The sequence below is a fragment of the Zalophus californianus genome, chromosome 10 (genome assembly GCF_009762305.2).
Source record: "Zalophus californianus isolate mZalCal1 chromosome 10, mZalCal1.pri.v2, whole genome shotgun sequence".
Lineage (NCBI taxonomy): Eukaryota > Metazoa > Chordata > Mammalia > Carnivora > Otariidae > Zalophus > Zalophus californianus.
In genome coordinates this window covers 29,239,140-29,263,192 of record NC_045604.1, presented here as the reverse complement: position 1 = coordinate 29,263,192, position 24,053 = coordinate 29,239,140, and the positions used below count along the sequence as shown (strand labels likewise).

The window sequence follows — 24,053 nt, the reverse complement described above, 5'->3', positions numbered from 1 at the left end:
TCCTCCCCAGCTCAAAGCCCTGTCTGGGGCTCGATGGTGTGGACCTGCCAGGGGGTGGCCAGGTGGGCTGGGTGCAGTGGGAGTGGACTGGGGAACCAAAGACACAGCGAAATACTCCCCCAGCCCTGGGCCTCTTCTTCAGAAGCTGAAGGGGAGGCAGGGCACATAAGACAAGCTCAACAGAGGGCGCAGGAAAGAGGTAGCCAACACCTATTATCATCGCCAGTTCTGGCAGCCTGAATATCTTGCATGCCCTGTGTCTGGAGGTGGAAATGGGCCAAGGAGTAAGCAGAGTGGGAGCAGAAGTGCTGGACGAAGGAGCCCTTCAGTAGAACAAGACCGGGGTGGGGGTGCTCCATGAGAAGGCCCCCATCCCACCAGGCTCCACCTGCTCATCTTGTCCTGTATCCCAGGGCTCACCCTGGCCTTGAACGCCATGAGCTTGAGGACCATCTCCAGGGTGAAGATGATGGTGAAGGCCACATTGAGGATGTCCGAGATGTGGTTCATCTCCTCTGACTGGTTGTAGTGCTGTGGAGAGGCACAGGAGAGGGGGCTGCAGGGGCCTGGCTTCCCCGCTCTGCAGGCTGCCCTCCCAGAGCTCCATGCTCTTCCCAGGCCACCCGCGATCCTCTTCCTCGGCCTTCCTGCCCAATTTCTTTTAAAATCTCAGAATACTAGGTGCCTGCTTTAGCCACCTCCTGAACTCCACCAAGTCTGATGGATCCCCCTCTCCCCCGAAGAGATGGTGCAAGGAGGAGGCAAGAGTCCTGCTGAGCAGGCTGGTCCACACGCGGGCTACAAGGCCAGAGCTCCCTTCCAGATCTGTTACGGGACGGCCAGGAGGAGAGGCCCCCCGCCCCAAGCAGGGCTCTGGGACAGGTTCCATCTAGTCATCCGAGCACAGAACCAGGAGAGAAGATCGCTGGTTCTAGAGCTGGTATTATCAGCCACTGCTGGAATACTGGTGGACCGCTGAGCTCACCAGGCTGACTATCTGCACACTGCCCCCCACCCCCTGCCCCATGACAGCGAGGCAGTCGAAGCAAGAACCTCAGCCCCTGTGCCCCACCACTGTGGTCCTCCTTCAATATATTTCCTTATAATATTTGCCAGGAATCTCTTGCTCTTTTTGGAAAGTTGACGAAATCCCACTTTTCCCACAAAACCTTCCCAGATAGTTGAGAAGGATCTGGTGGCTGCCCCCACCCTACCGTGTCTTGGCAGGACTGCCTAAGTCTGTGCCCAGTTCAGACCCAAACTTGAGCCACTGCTCACGAGCCTCTGGAGGACCTGGGCCTGCTGGCTCCGTGATTCCTTTTCCATGTCCTCATCACGGGGCAATGCAGAGTCCCGCGGCTGGGTGTGTCTCAGAGAGCCTAGCTGCACAATTCTATTTATACAGGCCTGACGGGATCTGATGCTTAATTAAGGTTTGCTAACGATGCTGCTGATTATGATATTGTCTATGCTCAACTCCTAAGAGACACCTGTTCTGTGAATATTAAATCCATTTTTCTTGAGACCGGAGCCAAAATGCCAACCAACTCCATCGTCCACATTTGCAACAGCAGAACATAAACCAAGAAGGCACTCTCTACTTCCTACGCTGCTTTGTCCTTCTGCTTAGCCATCTCCTGTTTACAGAACTGTGTAGCTATTTGTATGTGTGAATTCCTTCTTAATAAACCGGTGGGTGCCTGGCAACAAGGCCTGGGCCCGGGGTGCTTCTCTGTCCCCCCATGGCACCTCACCGCACAGTGCCCGGCACCTAGCAAGTGCCAGGAAAAGTATCTTGGGGGGGTGGGCAGGAGAGAGGAACCCTGTCCTACCCACCTCCCTGCCCCAGTGCCGGTCCATCAGACTCTTGTCTGCCAGGGGGGCCCTTACCTGCATGCCTAGGCAGATGGTGTTGAGCATGATGAGGGCAAACATCAGGTATTCGAAGTAGGAGGAGGTGACGACATACCACACCTGGTACTGGTATGGGTTTTTGGGGATATAGCACCTCAGCGGGCGGGCCTTCAGGGCATACTGCACACACTGTCGCTGAGACACAACACCAGAGGGCGGGTCAGCACAGAGGATCCCTCCCTCGCTCTCACACTCACATGCATGGGCTGGAGGGCACCCTGCATTCTGGTCAGCCAGGAGCAGCTGTGGCCAGGAGCTCGTGGCCGATGGGCTCTGCTGGCCTGTTTAAGGGAAGAGTCCCAATGGGCCTGTGGGCTCCCCTGTGTTCCCGCAGCCTATTTCAAACATGGCCCTAGCCCCAGCCAGGGCTCTGAAGGGCCTCCTCAGGGCACGATGAGGGTTCCATGAGTGGACTCCCACACCACCAACTTGTGTTGCTTCGTGTTGGGGATGGGTCGGAGATGGGGTAGAGTGTGTGGAGGCTGGGTCTGGGCATGAAATGGAAGTTCTGGGGGTCATCCTTGGCCCCAGGACGTTCACGGTCCAGAGCCTAGGGCTCAGGCTGGCAGAAGGCCGGCTGGAGCTCCACTCTCCACCTCAGCCCAGGTACCTGGTTCTTATCCAGCTCACAGTTCTTGTACTCAGTCTCCCCCTGCTCCTGGAAGGTGACGATGACGAAGCCCACAAAGATGTTCATCATGAAGAAGGCAATGAGGATGATGTAGATGATGAAGAAGATGGCCATCTCCACCCGGTTATTGTAGACGGGACCCATGTCCTCCTTGTATGAGTCTATGGCCTGGTAAAGTAGCCTTGGGATGGGCAGAGAAAAGTCTGGGCTGGACTGGGGTGATGAGACAGAGTGTCAGGCCAGGAAGGTTGGGTTTTACCCCACTGGCCATGGGGAGCCAAGGGAGCTTTCTGAACCATCAAGCGACAGGAGAGAAATTAGGACCACGCCAGAAAATGCTGGAACAGGTCCTGGAAAGGGCCCGCTTTTCAATGGGATGCCCCATCTACCCTAATCAATGTCCCTGAGCCCTCCCTCAGGTAGGGCTCCCCATGTGGGCAGAGAGGCCTACACCTGTTGGGGGATGAGGGACATTTTGTCAGCGCCGCCAGGTCAGGATGTCTTCGGGGTGGCCAGTCAACATACTAGTCCTCCAAAACCTCCGAGCTGGTGGGTCTGTTGAGCGCTTACCACAGGCCTGGCCCAGCGCAGCAAGGGCTGCAGAAGGGTGAGACGGCCCCCTGGCACTGCCCGCACCGTGCCCGTGTGGGACCCAGGCCCCAGCCCTCACTCACTGAGGCCATCCCTCAAAGGTGGACACCGTGAAGAGTGACATCATGGCCGAAAGCACGTTGTCAAAGTGGAAATCGCTGTGTATCCACTGGCGCGGACGCAGCTCCATCTGCGTGGGGTCGCCATGCTTGTACACGTAGTAGTAGCCCCTGAGGCAGGGAGGCTCAGTCACCCCACTGTGCGAGGCCAGGCTGCCTCCTCCCCGCCCACGTCCTCTGGGCCTGGGCAGTGAGCGCGCAGGAGAAATGAAGGCCCAGACAGGGGACCAGAGGAGACACTGCTGGGCACTCCGTCACCTCAGTTACCCAAGGAAAGGCACTTTAGGACGCCCCTGCTGGGCCTAGGGGCTCAGGTTCCCCAGGTCCGCCTCACACAAGGTCCCCCATCCAGTGGCCGTCCCACCGTGTGCCCTCAGCCAGCAGCTCTCAGCCCACCTGCACTCCTTCTCCGTCATCTTGGATAAGTCACTGCAGCTGAAGAACTTCCCCTGTGTCCCAAGAAGGAGGGAGGAAGGGAGGGAGGGACACACATGGTCACGGAAACCTCATTCCACGGGCTACGGGGAGGCGACTGGTGGAAGGGAGAGGGGAAGGCAGGGCGTGTGGAAGGAGGAGCCTGTCTTTTGCTTTCAGAGGGGGCAGGACCCCAGAATGGTCTTTCTCCTTCCCCGTCATCCGTCATCCTTCCCTCAGCTACCCTGTGGGCTTCCCCACCAGGCCTGAGGCTGCCAAGGCTGGGAAGCCAGTTGCTTAGCAGGAGCCTTGGCTGCGAGCCCCAGGCCGGGCCTGAGGGGAAGGGAATATGTATACAGCTTGGCCCTGCTCCTCCCTCAGGCAGACCCCCGTCCCCCACTGCTATAGGACCCCCTCTTGGGGTCTCCCCATGACAAACCCAAAAGAAGGGTTGTCCCACCTCCCACCTTCCCTCTCCTGCCAGTGGGGTGGCCGCAGGGCTGCTGTGGGAATGAGAGCTACAGGCATGGAGCCCATTGGGCCATGATGGTGCAAAGTGGAACAGGGGTCCCAGCACCCCCCTGCCTGAGGGCCTGAACAGACCCCAGCGCTGTGCCCCCCTATACTGATTTCAGGCAGAGCAGTTTCTTTTTTTAACTACATCACAGACTCGGCACCCACAGTTCCCAGTTTGCTTGAAGAAAACAAGTTGATGGCTAGGTCTTCATGTGGCTAAATGAAGTTTGAAATCCAGGGAATCTGGTCGGGTTCCCTCAAAGGCCCCCCTGAGGGAAGTGCTTCCGTCAAGGATATGGGACCGGTTGAAGGCACAGCTGTCCTACCCGCTGCAGGTTCCTGCTCTTCCGACCCCCTTTCCAGTCGCCGGAGCAGAGGGGCCAGCACAGGGGAGGCAGGTGACATTGCAGGAGAAGCAGGGAGAGGACACGCCTGCCACCGGGCAGGTTTGTGGGGACTTGAAACCAAACACTCAATTTCATATAGAAAGCAAACTCTTGATGTGATAGGGAATGCACGCGACAAGGGTGCACAGGGGAAAACGGGAGGTAAAATGCCACTTGGAGCTGATGTCTGACCGTTACCGGAATGGGCAGTAGCTGGGGGTCTTTTGATAAGAGACTAAAACACAGGGGTTGTTTGGGGGTTTGTAGGACAGCTGCTCTTTCTTGGAAGGACACAGGAGCCAAAGGAAGGGGTTGCTTATTCATTCCTTAAGGGAGTGTATCCTGTGGGCTGTCTACAGGCCGGGCCCAGGCTGGGTGCCCAGGTCAGGGATGAGTCAGACACAGACTCTGCCCTCAGGAGGACCCAGGGCCCCTGGCCTGGCAGTGGAGGGGGCAGGAGAGTGAGGGAAGGGGGCAGCCCTCTGCTGGAGCTAGGAGAAGGTCCCACGCAGATCACAGTAAGCACTGTTTTGAGGCTCAGCTATCTCAATCTCGATGCGGGTTCCTAGGTGATGCCCCCTCCACCGCTCCAGGACAGTAACCCACAGGACCCATCTCCCTCCAGGTCATCTAGGAACCCCACCCTGACTGCTCTCCCCAAAGCCTGCTCCCTGCCCACAGGGAGAGACTTATGGGGTTTGCTTCATGACCCCTGACCCCTTCTCAGCCTTAGCAGAGGCCCTGGCCCAGAGAAAATGCTCCATAAATGTTGTTGGATGAGTGAATGATTGTAAGAGGATGCCATTGCTTAAGTCTGGCTGAGGTGACATCATTGTGATTATCATGCTCCGGGGGCAGGAGAAGACTGGGTCGTGAGAGGCAGTGTCAAGGGTGTTGGGGAATGTACTCAGATACCAATTTCTGTGTGAAAGGTGGAGGCATCCAGAAATCAGCTGGGTGGGAGGGGACACCCTTGCAGGGCTGATTCCTAGAGAGGAACTGCAGAGCTGTGCCGTCTCAGGAAGGCGAGAACACAGTGAGGCAGCTCCCAGACTAGAAGGATGGCCTCCCGCCCTCAGAGGCTCCCGGTAGATAGGAATGATGCCGCAGGCATAGCAGCCAGGAGAATGGGGTGCAGAAGCCCAGCTGACCGAAGAAAGTGGAGTGGCTGGGGCTGGAGTGGGGAGCATGTTTAGACGAGCCTGGCAGGATGGGAGGGGTGGCAGGGGTGCTCACAGGGCCCGGCAGGTAGGGGAGGGGCCTCCATCCTCCAGGAGAAGCCACGGAGAGCCAGGAAGACAGCAGGTGCAATGGCCATGGTGGCCAGCAGAGCCATGGGGGCCAGGGAGGGGCATCACCCAGAAAACTGCATCCAGACTCCAGATGGCTTAGCCTCACAACCCTGTGCACTCAAGGACATCTGTTTGCACAGTTTGGGGCTCCCTTTGCTTAGAGGCAGGGAACAGACCAGCTCTGGCCTTGGCCTGACAGCTGGCCCTAGAGCTGGGGAAGGGAGGCAGGCTTCCCCGCATGGGCGGGGCTCACCTTGAAGAGCTGGACGCCGATGCAGGCGAACATGAACTGCAGGAGGGTGGTGACCAGGACGATGTTCCCGATGGTGCGGATGGCCACAAACACGCACTGCACCACGTGCTGCGGAAGGACACTGGGTCGGCACCATTCCACGCTTGCTATCCCTTGTTGCCTCCCAGCTAGGTGGAGGCAGAGAGACGTTCCTGGGGGCCACAGGGCTGCCCAGCCTCCTCCTCCTCCCCCGACTCCCGTTTGGCAAAGGGGATAGAACACACACTGGGCTGAGATTTCTAGCGTCAGGCCCTTGCAGCCCCTCTTCCCTGCTCCTGGGGTCCTGCACACGCCCTCTCACCTTCAGCCCTTTGGCTCTGTTGATGGCCCGGAGGGGTCTGAGCACCCTCAGCACCCTCAGGATTTTCACCACAGAGATGGCGCTGGACCTGGGGGAGGGCAGCCGAGGGGTGGGGGCTGAGGGCAGCCAGCTCTGGCCTGGCCTAGACAACCCCCCCATCTGCCTCCTCTCCGCCTGGAAGCCCTCCCACCGTTCCCCACCCTCCCGTAGGTAGGCTGCCCGTGTGCTCTGCCCCAGGGTAAAGCCGCCTCCTGCTAATGGTGAGGGACTCCTCCCCCGCTGGCTACAGGGCTCTGTTTCTCCCATCAGACTGGGGCCCCCCCAAGGTAGGAGCTGTGTTCCCCGCGGCGTAGCTGGAGGACTGCCTTCTCCTTGCCGCATCCCCTCCTACTTTCCAGGACACTGCTCTGCTCGCTGAGCGTGGTCCCTTCAGTCCAGTTGGTGACACCCCCGGGGGCCCTGGACCCCCATCCCCGGCCCTGAGAATCCCTCCCCTTGCAGCTTGGGGCCCACCAGCATGCAGTGGGTGGGGCTCCACTCCAAGGAGGGGAGCCCCCCTCCCCGGGCCGACCCCTGCCCCTGGCTCACTCAAGTCCCATTGAGATGAGGGACACGGCCACCACCAGCAGGTCCAGGATGTTGAAGTAGTTGCGGCAGAAGGAGCCCTTGTGCAGGAAGGCGCCGTAGGTCGTCATCTGGGGGCAGAGGCAGCATCCTGGGTGGGGGCGGGGGGGCTTGGGAACAGGCCTGTCCCCACAAAGAAGGGCTTCTCAAGGCAAGAGCCACCTGTGTGCTCACAAGGCACTCGCTGAGGCAAATAGCTGCCAGGGGTCTCTGTCCTTCACTCCACTCCTTGCTGCGTCCTCAGGGCTGTTTCTCCCATTCTCTGCTCCCAGTTCTGGAAACAGGACTTTTCACGGGCAGCTATGCCACACTTGGCTCTCTGAGCTCATCTCTCTGCTCAGAGGCCATAGGGCGCCCCAGTCTCCTGTTCCCTGGGGCCACAGAGTGGGGATGCCCCGGCCCATTTTCCCCTGCACAACATGATGAAATGCCTATTGCTCCTCCCCAGAAGGCTTCTTCAGAAGCCGCCTCCGCCCTGAGGATTGCTGAGTCGGGCTGAACAACCTGGCGAGGACCGGAAGACCGCCACCAGGCCCCTGACCACTCCTGCCCCCGTTGCCCCACCTTTCGCTGGTCTCTCAGCTTCTTTCCTGTGCTCTGTGATAATCTCCCAGGCCCTTTGCACCAACACATTATACCCTTGAAGTCTGATGAGCGCGAAGCCTTTCCAGGCATTGGTGATTTCATTTCAACTTGCCTTCCTGACTTCTGAAGCCAGGCCTCCTGTGTGTTCTGTGCTATGTCCCAGCCCAAAGGGACCACTTTTTCCTCTCTGAGCACATCCCAAACACCTTCTCACAATGCATGTGCTGTTGTTCTGTCTTCCCGGACTGGCCCTGCTATCTCTCTCCAATGAAGTCCTGTCCAACCTCAAGGTCTAACTCTAATGCCACCACCTCCAGGAAGCCCTCTGGGACCTCAGGCAAGCCACCATCCCTCTGCTCAACTCCTTTAGTATTCAAGGGCCCTGATATAAGGAACTGTTCTGAATTCATATTGCAGCCTGCTCTGGGTTCTTCTTCCTGCAAAGCCCCCCTCTCCCCTCCTCAGTCATGAAGGTGAAGACTGGGGCTAGTGGGTCTCAGTCACAGATGGGCCCTCCCTCTGCCTCCCGCACCCTCTACGGCGGTGATGGTGATGGTGCGAACTCCGTGTGTCCACCTGAGACTGGGAGAGCAGTGATGTGCTATGGGTAAGGAGGGGGGGGGGCCATGATAGGGCAGAGCTGCCCGAAACCCACCCAGGGCGGGGGTCCCTTCTCTGGGGACTCCCGGAGAGATCATGTGTCACAAAGATCTAGGAACAAATCACAGCTCCCTGGGTCTATTCTTAGGCTAACTGTGCCTTCCCTCTGGGGGAAAAATGCCCAGGGTTTCATAGAGATGGGTTGTGCTCACTGAGAGGTGCCTAGGGGTACACAGCTGCAGGTTGGTTGTACTTCATGTCCCCACCTGGCCACCTGCTCACCTGCTTGCCCAGCTTACGAGCAACAACCCCATCTGCTCTCCTGGGTCTGGTGAGTCCTTCCCTGATGTTCTCCACTTTCCTCTTGCTTTTCCCTGCAACCCAGCCTCTGAGTGAGTGCAGCATGTGTAAGTTGGAGACACATCGGGTCTGGTTTCCTGGCCTGTAGACACTGCTCACCCAGGCTGTCCTACAGACTTCACTCACCTTGAGGACAATCTCCACAGTGAAGACAGAGGTGAACGCGATGTCAAAATACCCAAGGATCTGGTGACAGCGTAGAGGGGACAGAAGTCAACGAGAGGAAGGGCCGAACAATGATATCATTATTATCTTCAACACCATCACCACCACCACCACCATCATTGCTATTACCATCACCACCATTACCACAGTCATCATCACTATCACCGTCACCACCACCACCACCACCATCACACCATCACCATCATCACCGCCACCACTACATCATCACCATAGCCACTGCCATTACCATCATCATCACCACCACCACCATCATTGTCATTACCATCACCACCATTACCAGTCATCATCACTATCACCATCACCACCACCACCACCATCATCATCGCTGTCACCATCATCATCGCCGTCACCATTATCATCACTGTCACCATCACCACCATCACCATCACTACCACCACCATCATTGCCATTACCATCACCACCATTACCACAGCCATCATCACTATCACCGTCACCATCACCACCACCACCATCATTGCCATTACCATCACCACCATTACCACAGTCATCATCACTATCACCATCACCACCACCACCACCATCATCACCACCACCATCATCATCGCTGTCACCATCATCATCGCCGTCACCATTATCATCACTGTCACCATCACCACCATCACCATCACTACCACCACCATCATTGCCATTACCATCACCACCATTACCACAGCCATCATCACTATCACCGTCACCATCACCACCACCACCATCATTGCCATTACCATCACCACCATTACCACAGTCATCATCACTATCACCATCACCACCACAACCACCATCATCACCACCACCATCATCGCTGTCACCATCATCATCGCCATCACCATCATTGCTGTCACCATCACCACCATCACCATCATAATCACCACCACCATTACCATTATCACCACCACCACCACCATCACTACCACCACTGTCATCACCATCACCACTACCACCACGACAACCACCATTACCACCATCACCATCATCATTAAAACTTGGCCTCAAGAGCCTGTCTGTGCTGCATGCTGTGACAACACTGTTCAGGAGTGGTTTGGGCAGTCTTGACCCTCCTGGGACTTAAACTCTAAGAGACTCTGATGCCTACAGCCGCGTAGAGCCTACATTGAACTCTGAGCACCAGAGTGAAGTGTGCGGGTGGCTGAGGCCTGGGGTGGGGAGGGGTGCTGCGCTGACAGAAAGCAGGGGTCCACCATCACCTGATTCCTCACAGACTCGGCCCGGATGGGGTCCTCAGCGGCCAGTGCAGCACTGCTGAGCAGGATGAAGAGCAGGATGAAGTTGGTGAACCAGGTAGCATTGACAATACGGTGACACAAGACACGGATCCTGTTGGGGGGACGGCAAGGGGGTCAGGAGAGCTGTGAGCTCTCGGGCCCTCAGGCCTCTCCAGCCTCTGTCTGGCAGAGAGACACTGGAAGCCTCCCTCCCGGGTCAGTGGAGAAGGATGGCCTACATCTGAACAGTCCTCTGGCTGGACACGCGGGGCCCCCACCCCTCATTCGGTTCCTGCAGCCTCAGTCCCCTCTCCCAACCAAACCCCTTCCCCCAATACTCCTCCGCCACCCTGTGGTTTTGAGCCAAACGAATGGGGCAGGCTGATCTCCAACCGTGAAGCAGACAGATGAAACTCTGTGGCGACTACAGTCTATGCATATTTTAAAGGTGTAACACTGTGAAGCCAGTAAGAACTACAGCTTCACCTGGTTCTCATCCCCTTGTCCTGTCTAAATTTGCCCTCAGAAAGGAACCAAAATATACAAAATATACACCACTTAGGTGTAAGTAACTGCTAAGGTTTCAAGCACTACTTCTCCCAGAGATACTAGCATTTTAAACAGGGCGCAAGATCTTAAGTTAAGGGAGTCAGTTTCTCACGGTTTAATTGTAAGCCCAGAGAATGAGGAGAAAGGGGTCTTTTCAGAGCAGAAACCAGCCCTTTTTGAGCACCCCATCAGTCACCCGGCACAGCAGCCAAGGGGCCACCCACTTGTTGGTGGGGCTGAAGATGAAGAAGGAGCTGGCTTCTGGAATGGGTACTGCCTTCTCTTTTAGCTGCAGCTCAGCCAGGGGGCGTGGTCGGGGGCTCACGGGGATCTCAGGCTCATCTTCTTCATCATCGCCTGTGGGGAGGGGAGAGAGAGAAATCAGGGGCATGTTTACATACTTTACTGCTCCCCAGGCTTCTGTGCTCTGAATGCAACCATGAATCCCCAGCAACCAGAAAGTGAGGGTGGTAGCAGGTCAAAGGAGGCCACAAGGATGTCAGCAGAGTCCAGCCCAGGCATCTCCCTTTCGCCTCAGGGAATAGGTTTGAACTGTCAGGGAAAACTGTCAGTCCCAGAACCCTCCTGAAGTGGGGCCAGGAGCAAAGTCAAGGAGCCTTGCTGTTTCATCTTCTGTCTCAGGGCTGGACTCACACCATCTCAAATGCTCGCAGCTGGGAAGCAGAGAGGGGACCCTGCTTCAGATGAGACCTGAGGTGTGATCCAGGCTCTGCCCCTAACTTGCTGAGCCAACTAGGCAAGTCACTGTCCTTCTTGGGCTTCAGCTTCCCAATCTGTGAAATTGATTAGGGGCAGGAGGCCTGTGGAAATAAATAGACTCTGAGTTCCTCTCCTGGGCTAGGATTCTAAAAATAATCATTTCAGAGAGGAACTGCCAGCATGAAAAAAAAAAATCAATATTCCTTGAGCTTCAGCCAGTTGCCAGTACCGAGGCAGATACCGGGGTGGGAGGGGTAGAGGAGGAAGAGACGGACCCTCTAGGTTTATTGGTAGGTCTCATGGCCTCATGAGACAGCTGACTACATGAGCTCCCCAGCTGGGGAGAAGAGAGAGGCGAGGATCCAGTGATCAAACTGGAAGGCACTGTCAAAAGTCGGGGTGCCCCTCATTGTGCAGGTCTTGCCCAGTCTCTTGTTGCCCTCACCCCACAGTCACCTCATCCCTACCTCTACTGGCCCCCTGACAGAGCCCCTTGGGGAAGCCCAGAAAGAGCCACTATATTCTGCTCTCTCCACTCGATTCTGCTCTCCGCACAGGCTCTCAGCTTCACCACCCTTTCTCCTTCCTCACGACGAGTGTCCTAATGTGACACTTCCCATCTTGCCCTGGCTGCCAAGGACCCCGAAACACATCTTATGCTTAATGGAAGAAACTGTTAATTCTTAGAGTTAGTATATTTGCTTTCTTTTTTCCCTTGTCTATGCCCATTTTGTTAATTTCATTGTACATATATTTTGTCCTAAGCGTAAGCCATTTCAAATGGTCTTTGGAAAGAAGCAGGATAAACATATTCAACCCCCTTGGTGAGAACTCTCTTCCAACTGCCCACCCCACATCCCCTCGACCCTCTACCCTCTCCCTTCTTTCTAACCCTTTTCCCTTTCCTTAACCTCCCATTTCCTGGGTCAGCCATTTTCCCCGGCACACCAGCCACGCTCATCTGCTAGGTCATGGTCCTTAGATGGAACAGCTTGAGATGAATTATTTTAAAACCCAAATATTCATTTCTAGCAGACATTTGAAGAAATATCATTAGTCCTGTCTCTATCAGTTCCATGCTCCCCACACATTCACTTTGCAAAATCCTTTCATGTGTTCATTCATTCTATTTATTGAGTGCCTACTAGGGTGCCATTTGGAGCACAAAAAGTCCCCCCTGGAGCTTAAGAGTCACTGGGGCAAACAGATGCTAATCAGCCAATTCCACAAATAACCGTGTAATTGCACCAGTGACCCTGTGCTCTGAGGACCCGTGAGTGAGCTAAGAGAGAACCTCAGAGCCCTGGGGCTTTCAGGCCTCTTCCACGTGGCTCTTTCACATGAACCCAGCCTGGTTCTGCTCTTCCCAAGGTGTTCTCTCCTTGGCACAGATGAATGGTTTTCTGTGGCAGCCATGGTTATTTGCATTTGCGAGACGTTCATAGTTTATCTGTGGCTGTGTATTACACTCCTGCCCACCCTACCCTTGTCTCCTTCATTTTGATTTTCCCACAGTGCAAGTCAAGATTCTATTTATTCATGTGTCAGTCTAGCCCCCAGCTCTGCCGGACACTGGGGGGGGGGTGGCGAGGAACCTGTCCATCTCCTACCCCACACAGACAGACATGTCCTCGTCTGTGGTCTGCTTTGTGTGGCCAGAATGGAAAACTTGAAAACGGAGTCCTCAGCACTGAAGTACATAATGGGCACTCAACAAATACTAGCTGAATTAAATGAAAATAGAATGTGTGGGGTTTTTGATCGTGTGTATTGTAGGGAGAGACAGGCTGGCAGATGGCTTACATGTGTGACTAGGTCAGAAGGGATGTCTCTGTGTCGTGATCCCCTCATGGAAGTGTCCAGGTAGGGGACATGCAAGAGATTGCCCCTGGAGAGAAATCAGCCCCAGGATACAACCCCAACAGTCCCAGGACCCTCACCTGGGAAGTCAGCCGAAGGGTAGGGATCCTTCACTTCATTGACATTAGATTCAAATTCATCGATTTTCAGCTGTAGGAAGGAATACAATGAAGATGACGAAAGCCAACCTGCAGTTTCCACTTACTGAGCATTTACTGGAGGGTCAGTGTAGGCATTAGCTCAATCCTCCCTGCAGCCTGGGGGGTAGGGAATATTAGGATCATTCCCTCTTTACAAATGAGAAGCCAGGCCCAGAATGGTCAGATGAGTTGCCAAGACCTCAGCCTGTCTGAGCCTTTGCATGGCACACCCGGTTTAGTTCTCTGGGGCCCATCTCCCCAACCCTCTGACCTCTGCTTCCTCAGCTTCCAGAAGGGTTGAGCAGAGCAAGGCTGGAGCAAGCAGGAAGTGGTGGGAATCCTGTCTGGGTCTCACAATGGAACAGGGGGTGTCAAGTGGGGTGGGGGACACCCTGACTGGGGTGGGAAGCTGGGACTCTGAGGAAGCCTGGTTCCCAGACTGGGGCATCTGTCCCTCTCAGTACAAAGGCTTCCTTGTGGGAGTGTAGTCACTGACTTTCTCTCTAGTAGAGTGGAGACAGATGCCCTCACCTAGCTGATAACCAAGCAGACAGCCCCTCTCCACCTCCCTACCCACCCACCAGCACCCTAAGTCATGGGGGTGACCCAGAGGACTTGCAGAGTTCCTCCCCATCCTCCCTCTGAAAATACCCCACACGATATGCTCACCTTGGCCGTGGTAGGGATGCCCTCACCCTTGGGTTTCTGTTCCACCTTCTTGGCCATCACTGATTTCTCCTCCTCTGACTTGTCTGGGAGACCCCTGAGTTAAAGCACCAAGGAAGCCCACAGTGGAAGCCCAACCAGACAGTTCTCGGGGATTTGCTTAGTCTGATGGCACCCTCAGGGGGATCCCGCACCAAGGGCTCAGGGGGCTCTGTGGAGGATGGGACAGTGTAGGCTGCCAAAAGGGAAGGGTTATAGGCCTGGGCAAGTCTGTGATGAGAGGGCATGATGCCCAGCTTGGGCCCGTGGCTAAATATGGCTCACTGGTCAGCCACACTCAGTGTTCATTGATGGGTAAATGGGTGGAAAGTGGCTTTGCACCTGGTTCATAAAGAATTCACAGTGTGGGAGCATGGTTTGGTCCAAGGTGGGGCTCAACCATGGCTGGTCTTTCTCTCTTTCTCTTCCCAGCCTGCCTCCCAGGAATGGGCATACCATTCCTGCAGGCACAGGCACTGGAGGAAGCAGGCCTTTGTCTAGAACCACTCAGTATGGTTCTCCAGCCCACAGCATCTGCGCCACCTGGGAGCTTGTTAGAAATGCAGACCATCAACCCCACCCCAGACTTCCTGAATCAGAATCAGTATTTTAACAAGATCCCCAGGTGATTCATTTGCAATTGGAGTTTGAGAAACACTGTCTGGGAGACCTGTCCCGCTGTTACTCCTAGAGGAAAGTCTCAGGCTCTGGAGAGTTACACGACAAACTCATAGACGGAGAGAATTGTAACAGACCCGAGAAGCCAACCACCACTTCACATTTGACACACCCCCCGGCTCAGCAGAGGGAAGGGACTGCTTTCAAGAAGCACAGTGACTCAGTGGCAGGGCCAGCTGAATTCCTAGAACTCCCCACCAGGGTCCCCTGGTCCAATCCGCCTGGCTCTGCTGTCACATTTCCTGAGGCCACCTCCAATTCTGCGCCCAGGGACACCCCTCATAGGACATCAGCCAACCCTAGACGTGCTGGTTGCAGAAGACTGCCCCCCTGGGGCAGGGGTCATCGTGGCACAACCCCTGCTCATCAGGCTCCAAGGAGCCACCTGTGCAGAGCTGGGAGACCACCGCCAAGCACGCCACATCCCTCCCTGCTGGGGATGCAGCACTCACTTGGACATCTTCCTGCGCTTTCTCTCCTCAGCCTTGGCCTTCTGGGCAGAAGTCAGGCTCTCAGCCTCAGCCAGGTTGTCCACAGCAATGGCCAGGAAGACATTGAGCAGGATATCTGAGGGCATCCCGCTAAGGAGTCGGGTTGTGGATGAAAGGGAAACCTCTGGGGCCAGGATCCCACCCTGCCCAGGGGTTGGCAGGACTTAACCCCACTCCCTTGGTGGACTTATCAGAGAGCCTCTTGCCAGAATTACCACATGGGATGGCATGGACCCTAGGACATCGATGAACATCCTCAGGGAAGCCTGGCTGCACAGGGGTGCCCATGATGAGCCTTGAGGGCCCCCCCATTTCCCATCCAGGACTGATCCCCGTTCCCACAGGGGGCTATGTGGGGAGCCAGTGAGGCACTGTCCGTGAGGATCATGCTCGGCACACATGAGCTCAAGGAACGCTAGTTCCCTCCCCATCCCCTCTACTCATAATACCAAATTCCATGCGCAGACGTCAGAACCCCCCGGGGAACTGCTGGTTCTTTCTGCCCCATCCATCTCACCTCCCATCTGCTTGCCTCATTCTTGGTCTCCTCTTCGCTCATTCCTCCCTCCCTGCCTCCCAAACCTTTGGACCAGGCTGCCCACCATCTTCATGGCCCCACAGCCAAAACTTTTCCTTCCTCCTGCGTGCTCCAGGCTCACCAGCCTCTCTGGGATGAAATCCTCCCGCCTATAACCAGTCACCTCTGTGGTCCTTGAACTTTCCCGGTGGAAGGAATTATCCTGCATTTGCTATTTGCTATGTCCTAGCCCCCCGCCCCACACCATGAGGCTGGGGGCGCCCCTCCAGCCAGAGAGCCTGCTGCCTGGCATGTGCGTGCCCTTGACCCCCCATTTTCAGACCGTCTCTCCCACCCCCTCCCTCAGCTCTTTTCTGTGCCCTCTTCCTCCCAAGGGGATACAATTGCCACAGACGAAAAGGATGATGAAATAAACACACACGAGCACCCCCGGGTAGGACGGTCCACCATAGGCCATGATCCCATTGTACATCATGGAGTTCCAGTCTTCACCTGTCAGGACCTAGGGGGACAGGGAACACAGTGGGGGGTGGCGCAGAGGGACTCGAGGGTCTTCTCTCGGGACCGCATAGCCCAAAAAGCCCCTAGACCTTTCCACTCTTCAGCCACGGCCAGGATGAAAGGTCCCAGCTCTCCCCCTAGAACCTCTTCCAATGGTCAGAAATATTACCGCTGCCCCTCCAGGGCCAAGGAGTTTGACTGTGGGGTCACCACCTCCCTGTGCTCTGTTCCTAATGCCCAGGCTTAACTGTACTGAGCCCACCCAGGCCTCCTGGCCTCCCAGCCTCCAGAACTAGTGTGAAATGTCAAGTGCCTCGTCAGACGTGATGCCCGACCAGCCACGGGGTGAACGGAAGAGAGGGTGAGGTCATCTATAAGACCAGCTGATGGCCACACACTGCCCTTCTCACTGGTACCAACAAGGTGACGTTCCTCGTGAGTGCCGGCTCCAACACAGGGGAGCGTTTCTCTGCCCTACACTGAGGAAGCTCCTCCAGGAGGCCCATGGCTCTGGAGGCCTGAGGTAAGTCACAGCCACGCTCCTTTGGTGGCTTCTAGTGAACATTAGCTGAGCCATGTCTTTGCAGTGAGAAACGGTTGGCATTTCTCCGGGGCTTTTTCAGTCTTGTTGGGGGAGAGCTCACTGTCTGTGTGCTCAGAGAGAGGAGTATGGCATGGGAGAGAAAGCAGGCCCCTGGACACCATTCAGTCAGCATCAGTGTCCCTACTATGGGCCAGCACTCTGCTAGGTACCAGGGACAGAGACAAACAGGACAAACTGGGTGTAGCTCCTAGGCTCCAGAGGGTGGAGGAGACAAATAGCAACTATCGCAATGGAGAGGAGCACAGGGGAAGACAGGGCCTGGAGAGGGACCTTGAACTCAAACCAGCAGATCCGAGAAGGCTTCCTGGAGGAGGTGATGCCCACCCTGCTCCTGAAGGACAGAAGGCGATTCAGCTTCTGCAGCACCGCCTACCTGGAAGACACTGATGAGGGCCTGCGGGAAGTTGTCGAAGTTGCTGCGCCGCACCTCCGTGTCCTCGAAGTCATACCTGCCGCCGAAGAGCTGCATGCCCAGCAGCGCGAAGATGATGATGAAGAGGAAGAGCAGCAGCAGCAGGGAGGCGATGGAGCGGATGGAGTTGAGCAGGGATGCCACCAGGTTGCTCAGAGACGTCCAATACCTGAAGGCAGAGGGTCACAGGTGGAGCGGAGCAGCACCCCCCTCCAGCGCCCCCTCCGCGGACTGCCTGAGGTCTGGCCAGGCTAGGGCAAAGGCTCAGCCTGAGGGGACACAGAGGGAAAAGGGGCAGCCTCTGGGCGGGAGGCCCCCAGACCAAAGCTGCACACCTACTCTTTCTGCCCTCCTGAGCACTTCTCGTGGTTCGTCATTTCGTATTCCTTAGTACGACTGCTGGCTACCTTCCGGTCACACCACCAGAAATGTAGACCCCATGAGAGTAAGGACCACGTCTCTCCCGTGCCACCCCTGCACCCCCTGTGCCTAGCACAGTCCCCAGCTCAGGCGGGTGTCCAGTAAACCCTGGGAAACCAATGAGCGCATCTCTGCTCCCTCACCACGCTCCCTCCCTCCTTATTCATTCTGCCTCCTCATTTCCATCGCCTTTCCCCACTTCTCCTTTCCTCTCATCTTCCTCTCCTTCCTCCCTCTCCCACGCTCTTTCCTCCCTCCTCTCCACGCCCCCCTGCATCCCTGCCCTGCCACAAGATGGTAAGAGGTAAGGAGGAAAAAGTAAAGGAATTAGGTCAAAAGGGGAAAGTCATTTCTTTCAAGGAGGGAGGCAAGTCCTGGGCAAGAGGCCACATGTGAACTTGCCCAGACCCCAGACCCCAGACCCCAGGGAACAAACCCGTGTGGACCAGACCAGGCACGCTGTCCGCTTGGGCCCCCCCGCCCCGGGAGCCGCGACTGCCCACCGCCCAGTGCTCACTTGGTGATCTTGAAGATCCTAAGGAGGCGGATGCAGCGCAGCACGGAGATGCCCAGGGGGCTCATGGCACCCGATTCCACGAGCAGGATCTCCAGGATGCCGCTGCACACCACGAAGCAGTCGAAGCGGTTGAAGATGGACATGAAGTACTGGCGCAGTCCCAGCCCGTACATCTTCATCAGCATCTCGATGGTGAAGAGGGCCAGCAGCACTCGGTTGGCCACGTCTGCAGGGTGGGCGGCCCAGCCTCAGCGTTGCTCTCTCTCTTTCTCTCTCCCTCCCTGCCCTGCCTCCAGGCCTCTGCCTTGGCCGAGCCCTCCGCCCCAAACACCCTCACCATGTTTCCAAAACATCATCCCTTTTCCACTCTCAAAATCCATAAAACCTGGCAAATGTTTGCCCTTTGAAGGGACGCTGACGTAAATTTCTCAAACGCTAAACCATACCACGTTTAACTCAAGTTGAGTCTTACTACTTTTAATTTCACTTAAGTTAATTAAGCTCCGCCACACTCTCATTACTGTACACGTCCTTCTCTCCTGCTGGAGGAGGGGGCCCTCCACCTGTCCAAAGCCAACCTGTCCACCCCCCAACCCCCACCTCACAAAATCCACTGTCGATCCCTTTTCTTTCCTGTGTGTTTAACTTCTTTCAACTGGATTCTCCCATCACCATTTTTAAATGCCCAAGTCTCTCCCATTTTCCCCGTAGCTCCTGCCCTAGCTCTGTCCTCCCTATCACCGCCAAACTTCCAGAGAGTTATCTACTTGGATCCCTTCACTTCTGCCCACCCTGCCCTGCCCTATTTGCTCTCTAACTCATACCTAACTGGGTCCACCTGATCACATCACCAACAAACTCTCAGGCTTACCAATGACTTCCAGGTCGCTAAATCCAATGGGCATTTTAACCTTCATTTTTTCCTGACCTCCCAGAAGCCCTGGGCACAGTTGCCCAGCCTTGCTTTTTCAAATGTTCTCTTTCCTTAGCTTCTGTGACCCCATATCCCTCTGGATTTCTTCTGCTTCTCCTGCTTTTCCCAAGCTTCCTCTGCAGATGCAATTCTTTACCTAATCTTTGGAGGCTGACCTTGAGCTGTACATTTAGCATATACTATCCTCTGGTGGTCTGGTGCTGTCTTCTAAGACTGTAGCTTCAATGGCCATCCCTGCCAATGACTCCTGAATTTTATTTCTTCAACTCAGACCTCTCCATTGAGTTCCAGACCTGTTTTTCTATCTGTCTTCTTGACATTTCCACTGGGATATCTCAAAGGTACCTCAAACTCAACATGCCCAAGACTAAGTTGCTGAGTACTGCCCATCCTCCCCCACACCCAAATACACCCAGCCATTGATTGCCTTCCCCATCTCAGTAAGTGGCACTACCATCCATTTATCTGCATAGGTCAGGAACCTCAAATCTCTGACTCCTTTTGGTGGACAGTACTCACATCTTGTCCACATTTGGGCATTGACAGTGCATTGGCAATCCTTGGCAAAGTCAAGGGGATCTCGAGAAGATCGGTGGCAATGAATGTATGCATGCGTGCATCTGATCTAGTGCATTTTTTCCTAGCTCCTTCCCATAGGAAAAGACAGTCTTCGTTTCTAGTTATATTCCTTCTTTTACCTTTTTCATCACTTTAAGCACAGTGTCTTTTGTACTGTTCTACTACTTCAGGCTCCTGGGGTCGCTAACTCCTGTTGGTTGTGCTTGATAATTCTTCCTCAGGGTGGCCCTCTTCCTAATTTGGTTTGTGATTGTTTTGTTGTGAGCTCTTCTTTGGGAAACATTTTCCCTGCAGGAATTCTGTATGTCTTGGGTTGAGAAGCATCCCTAAGGGGTGGCTTGTGTTTGATTCTGCTGGGCACCACCGGGGTTTCACTTGCCTGTGACTAGTTTTTTATGTTACTATCTTAGCTTAGGATCCCTATACCATATGGAACAGTGCAAATTGGACCCCATACTTTTACAGGGCACAGATTGGGTTTCAGTTTTTCACGTGAGACATTTTTCCTTATTCCCAGAGCCTCTAGCACAGATAAACTTCCACCTTCTTTCCCTGACTCAATGCGGTGAAATTTTTGCTTCCCTCACATAGGGGCAGCCCTAGGCTCTGGCTCTATGCAGGGGGTCAGTTCTGTTCCTCACCTCACCCAGGCTGTGGGACCAGTCTCCTGTCCCTGCATGTGCATTAAGAACCCAACCGCCACCCTTTAGGGTTTAGTTCTAGGTCTAGAATGTTCCTGGAAATCAACTCATGAGCTCACTGCTCTGGCTTTCAGTGGTTTCTTCATTTCTGCCATCCAGGGATTTCCTCGCCTTTCTTTGAAATATTATTATTATGACTTAGGCAGCATTGCTATGTGTCTATAGTGGGGAGCGCGCTTAGTTTGGTCCACTATGTTGGGACTGGTCTCCCTTTTCTCTTAGTCTCTGCCTTTTTGCAGTCCAGAGCTCCACACGCAGAGGAACATCTATCACGGGGATGAGGCTGACTTGACCTCCACCAAAGCTGATCTTTCAGAAACTCCGGTCTGATCGTGTTATATTCCTGCTGACAACTTTTCATTAGTTTCCCATCGCCTGAGGCTTAAAGTCCCCACATTTTACTCAAGTATTTAAGGGCCTCTATGCACAAACACCCTTCCTGCTGCTCTCAGTCCCATATGAAGTTCTTACAGCTCCCTGAATTCTCCATACTGTTCTATATGTTCACACCTTGGCACCCCCCTGTTCCTTCTGTGGGAATACTCCCCTCCCTTTGACTGCTGGTGGGGGGGGGCTCATCTACTTATTCTTTAAGATCGATGGAGCTCCAACATTCCTCCCCTGTTATCCTTCTCTTGCTACCTCATATTTGCCTCTATTGTTGCCCTCCCTCTATGGACTTGACATTATTCGTGAGCATCTATCTTCTCCTCTGGCTAAGAACGCTCCTGCAAGGCAAAAGCAGTATATTAATTCTCTCCGCACCTGAGTTCTTTTTCTATGCCTTACATATAGTATGCATGCAATAAATAGTTGGTGCGAGATTGCTGTTTGGGGAGTAGAATTTGAACTTGGATGCTTGGAGATCTAGATTGCTGGTAATCCTTATGTTCGGTATCCGAAATTGTAATCATCTACCCGGACGCCTGGGCTTCCCAACGAGTTGCTCTTATTGCCCCCTGGTAATGCCATAAGGAAAAAAGTACTACCAGCCTGTAATTGCTAGACAACAATGTCAATATCTGCCTGACGTCTTCTGCCAAACCTGAGGTGCTACTGGCTGGCTTTGGCCATCGCCCTCATCTGTCCTCTTCGCGGCTTCACTCTGTTGCGTCTCACCTTGCAAGTGGGTCAGCCACAGAGGCTGGGTGTGGTGCTCGGAGGCGATCGACAGGGTGTTGAGGGCAACGACTAGGATCACCAGCCAATAGAAGACCTTGGACTTGATCACATCATGGCACTTCCAGCGAAAGATGCGGTTCCACTGCCTCCAGTGGCGACTGGGAGAGGAGACACGGGAGGCTGGAGGCAAAGAGCGGCCTCACTCCGAGCGCCCGCCTTTCTGGGAGCGCCTTCAGACAGACTCCAGCCAGACTTGGTCTGATGGCCCGCTCTCTCCTCCGGCCACACGGGAGACGCTGCGGGCATGAGCCGCAGGGCCAGACCGATTTAAAGTCTTGCCTCTTACTAGTGAAGTTCTTCTTCTTGCAAAGGAGAACGATAGCGATGCCAGCCTCGGGGCGGGGGGGGGGGGGGGGAGTTAGAAATAACGCAAACAACCATGCTTAGCACAACGCCCGCCAAACAGCAGGGACCCCACACACTTTCATTTTAATTAAAGCCCATGGTGGGGGAGGGCAGTTTTGCTCATGATAAAAGCAATTCTGTAATGGATTAATCATATCTGGTGTTGGTAAGGGTGTGTGGAAAGGGCACTGTCACAGTCATTGCAGCCTTTTGGAGAACAATTTGGCAGCGTTGACCAAGGTTTAAAACTATATACACTTTGACCCAGCAATTCTATTTCTAGGAAGCTGCCTGGTGGAAATGTTCATACTTATGCATGACTGTTCCTGTGGTGCTGTTTGTGTTGCCAAAACCTGCAAAGATTAATATTTTATGGCATATTCATACTGTGGAATACTTCACATCCGAAGATACACCAAACAAAGGTGTGTGAGCCATCCAGTCATGGAAAAGTCATGGAGGAAACTTAAAGCTCAGTCACTGAGTGAAAGAAGCCAGTCTGAAAAGGCTACATACTGTATGATTCCAAATATATGACATTCTGGAAAAGGCAGAACTATGGAAACGATAACAAGATCAGTTGTTAGTTGCTGGGTGGGGGGAGGAGGGGTGAGTAGGCGGAGCACAGGATTTTTAAGGCAGTGAAAATACTCTGAATGATATTAGAATGATGAATTCATGTCATTATACATTTGCCATATGTATATATAAGAGTGTATGGCACCAGGAGTGAGCCCCAAGGTAAACCACGGCTTTCTGGTGGGGGATGTTGATTAATGGGCTGTGCATGTGTGGTGGCTGGGGGATATGAGAAATCTCTTGTACCTTCTGTTCAATTTTGCCATGAACCTAAAACTGCTCTAAAAAAAAATTAAAATCTTAAAAAAAGACGTGTTTTAAGTTAAAAATAAGTTACTAGCTACTATGTATATCATATTCATTTATTCATCAAATATTTGGCAGTACCTCTTGGATGCTGGGCACTGTTCTAGGCTCTGTAGTGACCGTAGTTAACATAAAGAACCCTTTCATGTAAAAAAACCAAGCAAAACAAAAAACCTGGGGTGTGTGTGTGTGTGTGTGTGTGTGTGTGTGTGTGTGTGTGTGTGTAAGAGATAAAAACATAGCAAAGGTCTTGGAGGGATACACATCTGTTGCCATGGTTACCTCTTTGAAGGGCAGTGGGGACCTTCATCTTTTCTTTGATGTATTTCTCTATTGTTTGATCTTTCAAAATCACAAGTATGTATGAATTTGTGAGAGGAAGTGGCCAACCAAACAAACACATCTTCCTCTTGAGACAAAGGCCCTTGAGCCTGGAGCCAGACTCGTGGGGGAGCCAGCCTCCTTCCTGCAAAGCTCTCCGTGCTACCTCTTTGCAGCACACACCTTCCCTCTTCCCAGGCAGAGCTTTCCAGGACTAATTACCCTGCCAACGCCACTCTGATCAGAGGGTAGCAACCAAATTCTCTCCTTGCCCTCTGGCAGGCTCCCACTTTCTCCCTGAGGTAGTATATAATTAGGTCATCTGCTGAGTGCCCTCTGGTTGCACTAAGGGATGGGAATGTGACTCTAAAGCCAAGTAAATGGGGAACAGTAAATGGGTTCTAACTCCATATCTCCAGGAGCTCTGAGGCTGGGAAGACTCTGAGGAGAAGGGTGGATACTCACGCGAACTGGATGATTTTGTTCAAGCCCTCGATTTCATACAGGCTCTCTGTGTCGGAGCCTCCTTCATCCAAAGACAGCTTCCCTGGCAACAAGAGAGAAAGAATGGACCAGTCTTCTGGGCCCCTCTGGGCTGGACACACCTAGGCTGGGCACCCTGGGAAAGGGACCATTGACCAGAGACAACGGTGACAACGGGCCCTAGGTGGGCCTGAATCCCTGTGCGCTCCCAGCCCAAGAAAGAGCCCACCCCTGCAGGGGGTTGGTATGGACAGGTGGCATGGTTCTTCGTACTCCAGGGAGAAACCCGGGCACACCTGGATGCTCTCATTTCCAGGTGTAAGGCTTTAGGCAAGTCACTCACCCTCTAAGGGCCTGAGTTTTCTTACCTGCAAGATGGTAACATTATACCTGCTCCGTGGGCCTTCCAGGCTTACAGGAGGTTCCCTGACGCAGTGCTCCCTACGGGCGCTGA

The 24,053-nt window shown here is 54.2% G+C and overlaps 1 protein-coding gene across 1 annotated transcript in view; it reads right to left on the bottom strand.

Annotated features, from left to right (window-relative positions):
• CACNA1S (calcium voltage-gated channel subunit alpha1 S) overlaps positions 1-24,053 on the bottom strand; it is a 68,060-nt gene that overhangs the window by 18,369 nt on the left and 25,638 nt on the right. The window contains exons 9-27 of the mRNA XM_027611501.2: positions 23,582-23,663; positions 21,503-21,663; positions 18,170-18,395; positions 17,194-17,401; positions 16,097-16,217; positions 15,139-15,253; positions 13,973-14,066; positions 13,244-13,313; positions 10,808-10,940; positions 10,017-10,146; positions 8,752-8,811; positions 7,045-7,151; positions 6,457-6,544; positions 6,117-6,224; positions 3,652-3,704; positions 3,220-3,366; positions 2,525-2,726; positions 1,891-2,049; positions 421-531 (exon numbers count right to left, since the gene is read on the bottom strand). Of these exons, the coding sequence (XP_027467302.1) occupies positions 421-531; positions 1,891-2,049; positions 2,525-2,726; positions 3,220-3,366; positions 3,652-3,704; positions 6,117-6,224; positions 6,457-6,544; positions 7,045-7,151; positions 8,752-8,811; positions 10,017-10,146; positions 10,808-10,940; positions 13,244-13,313; positions 13,973-14,066; positions 15,139-15,253; positions 16,097-16,217; positions 17,194-17,401; positions 18,170-18,395; positions 21,503-21,663; positions 23,582-23,663 (2,375 nt within the window). The remainder of the gene's footprint in view (positions 1-420; positions 532-1,890; positions 2,050-2,524; positions 2,727-3,219; positions 3,367-3,651; positions 3,705-6,116; positions 6,225-6,456; positions 6,545-7,044; positions 7,152-8,751; positions 8,812-10,016; positions 10,147-10,807; positions 10,941-13,243; positions 13,314-13,972; positions 14,067-15,138; positions 15,254-16,096; positions 16,218-17,193; positions 17,402-18,169; positions 18,396-21,502; positions 21,664-23,581; positions 23,664-24,053) is intronic.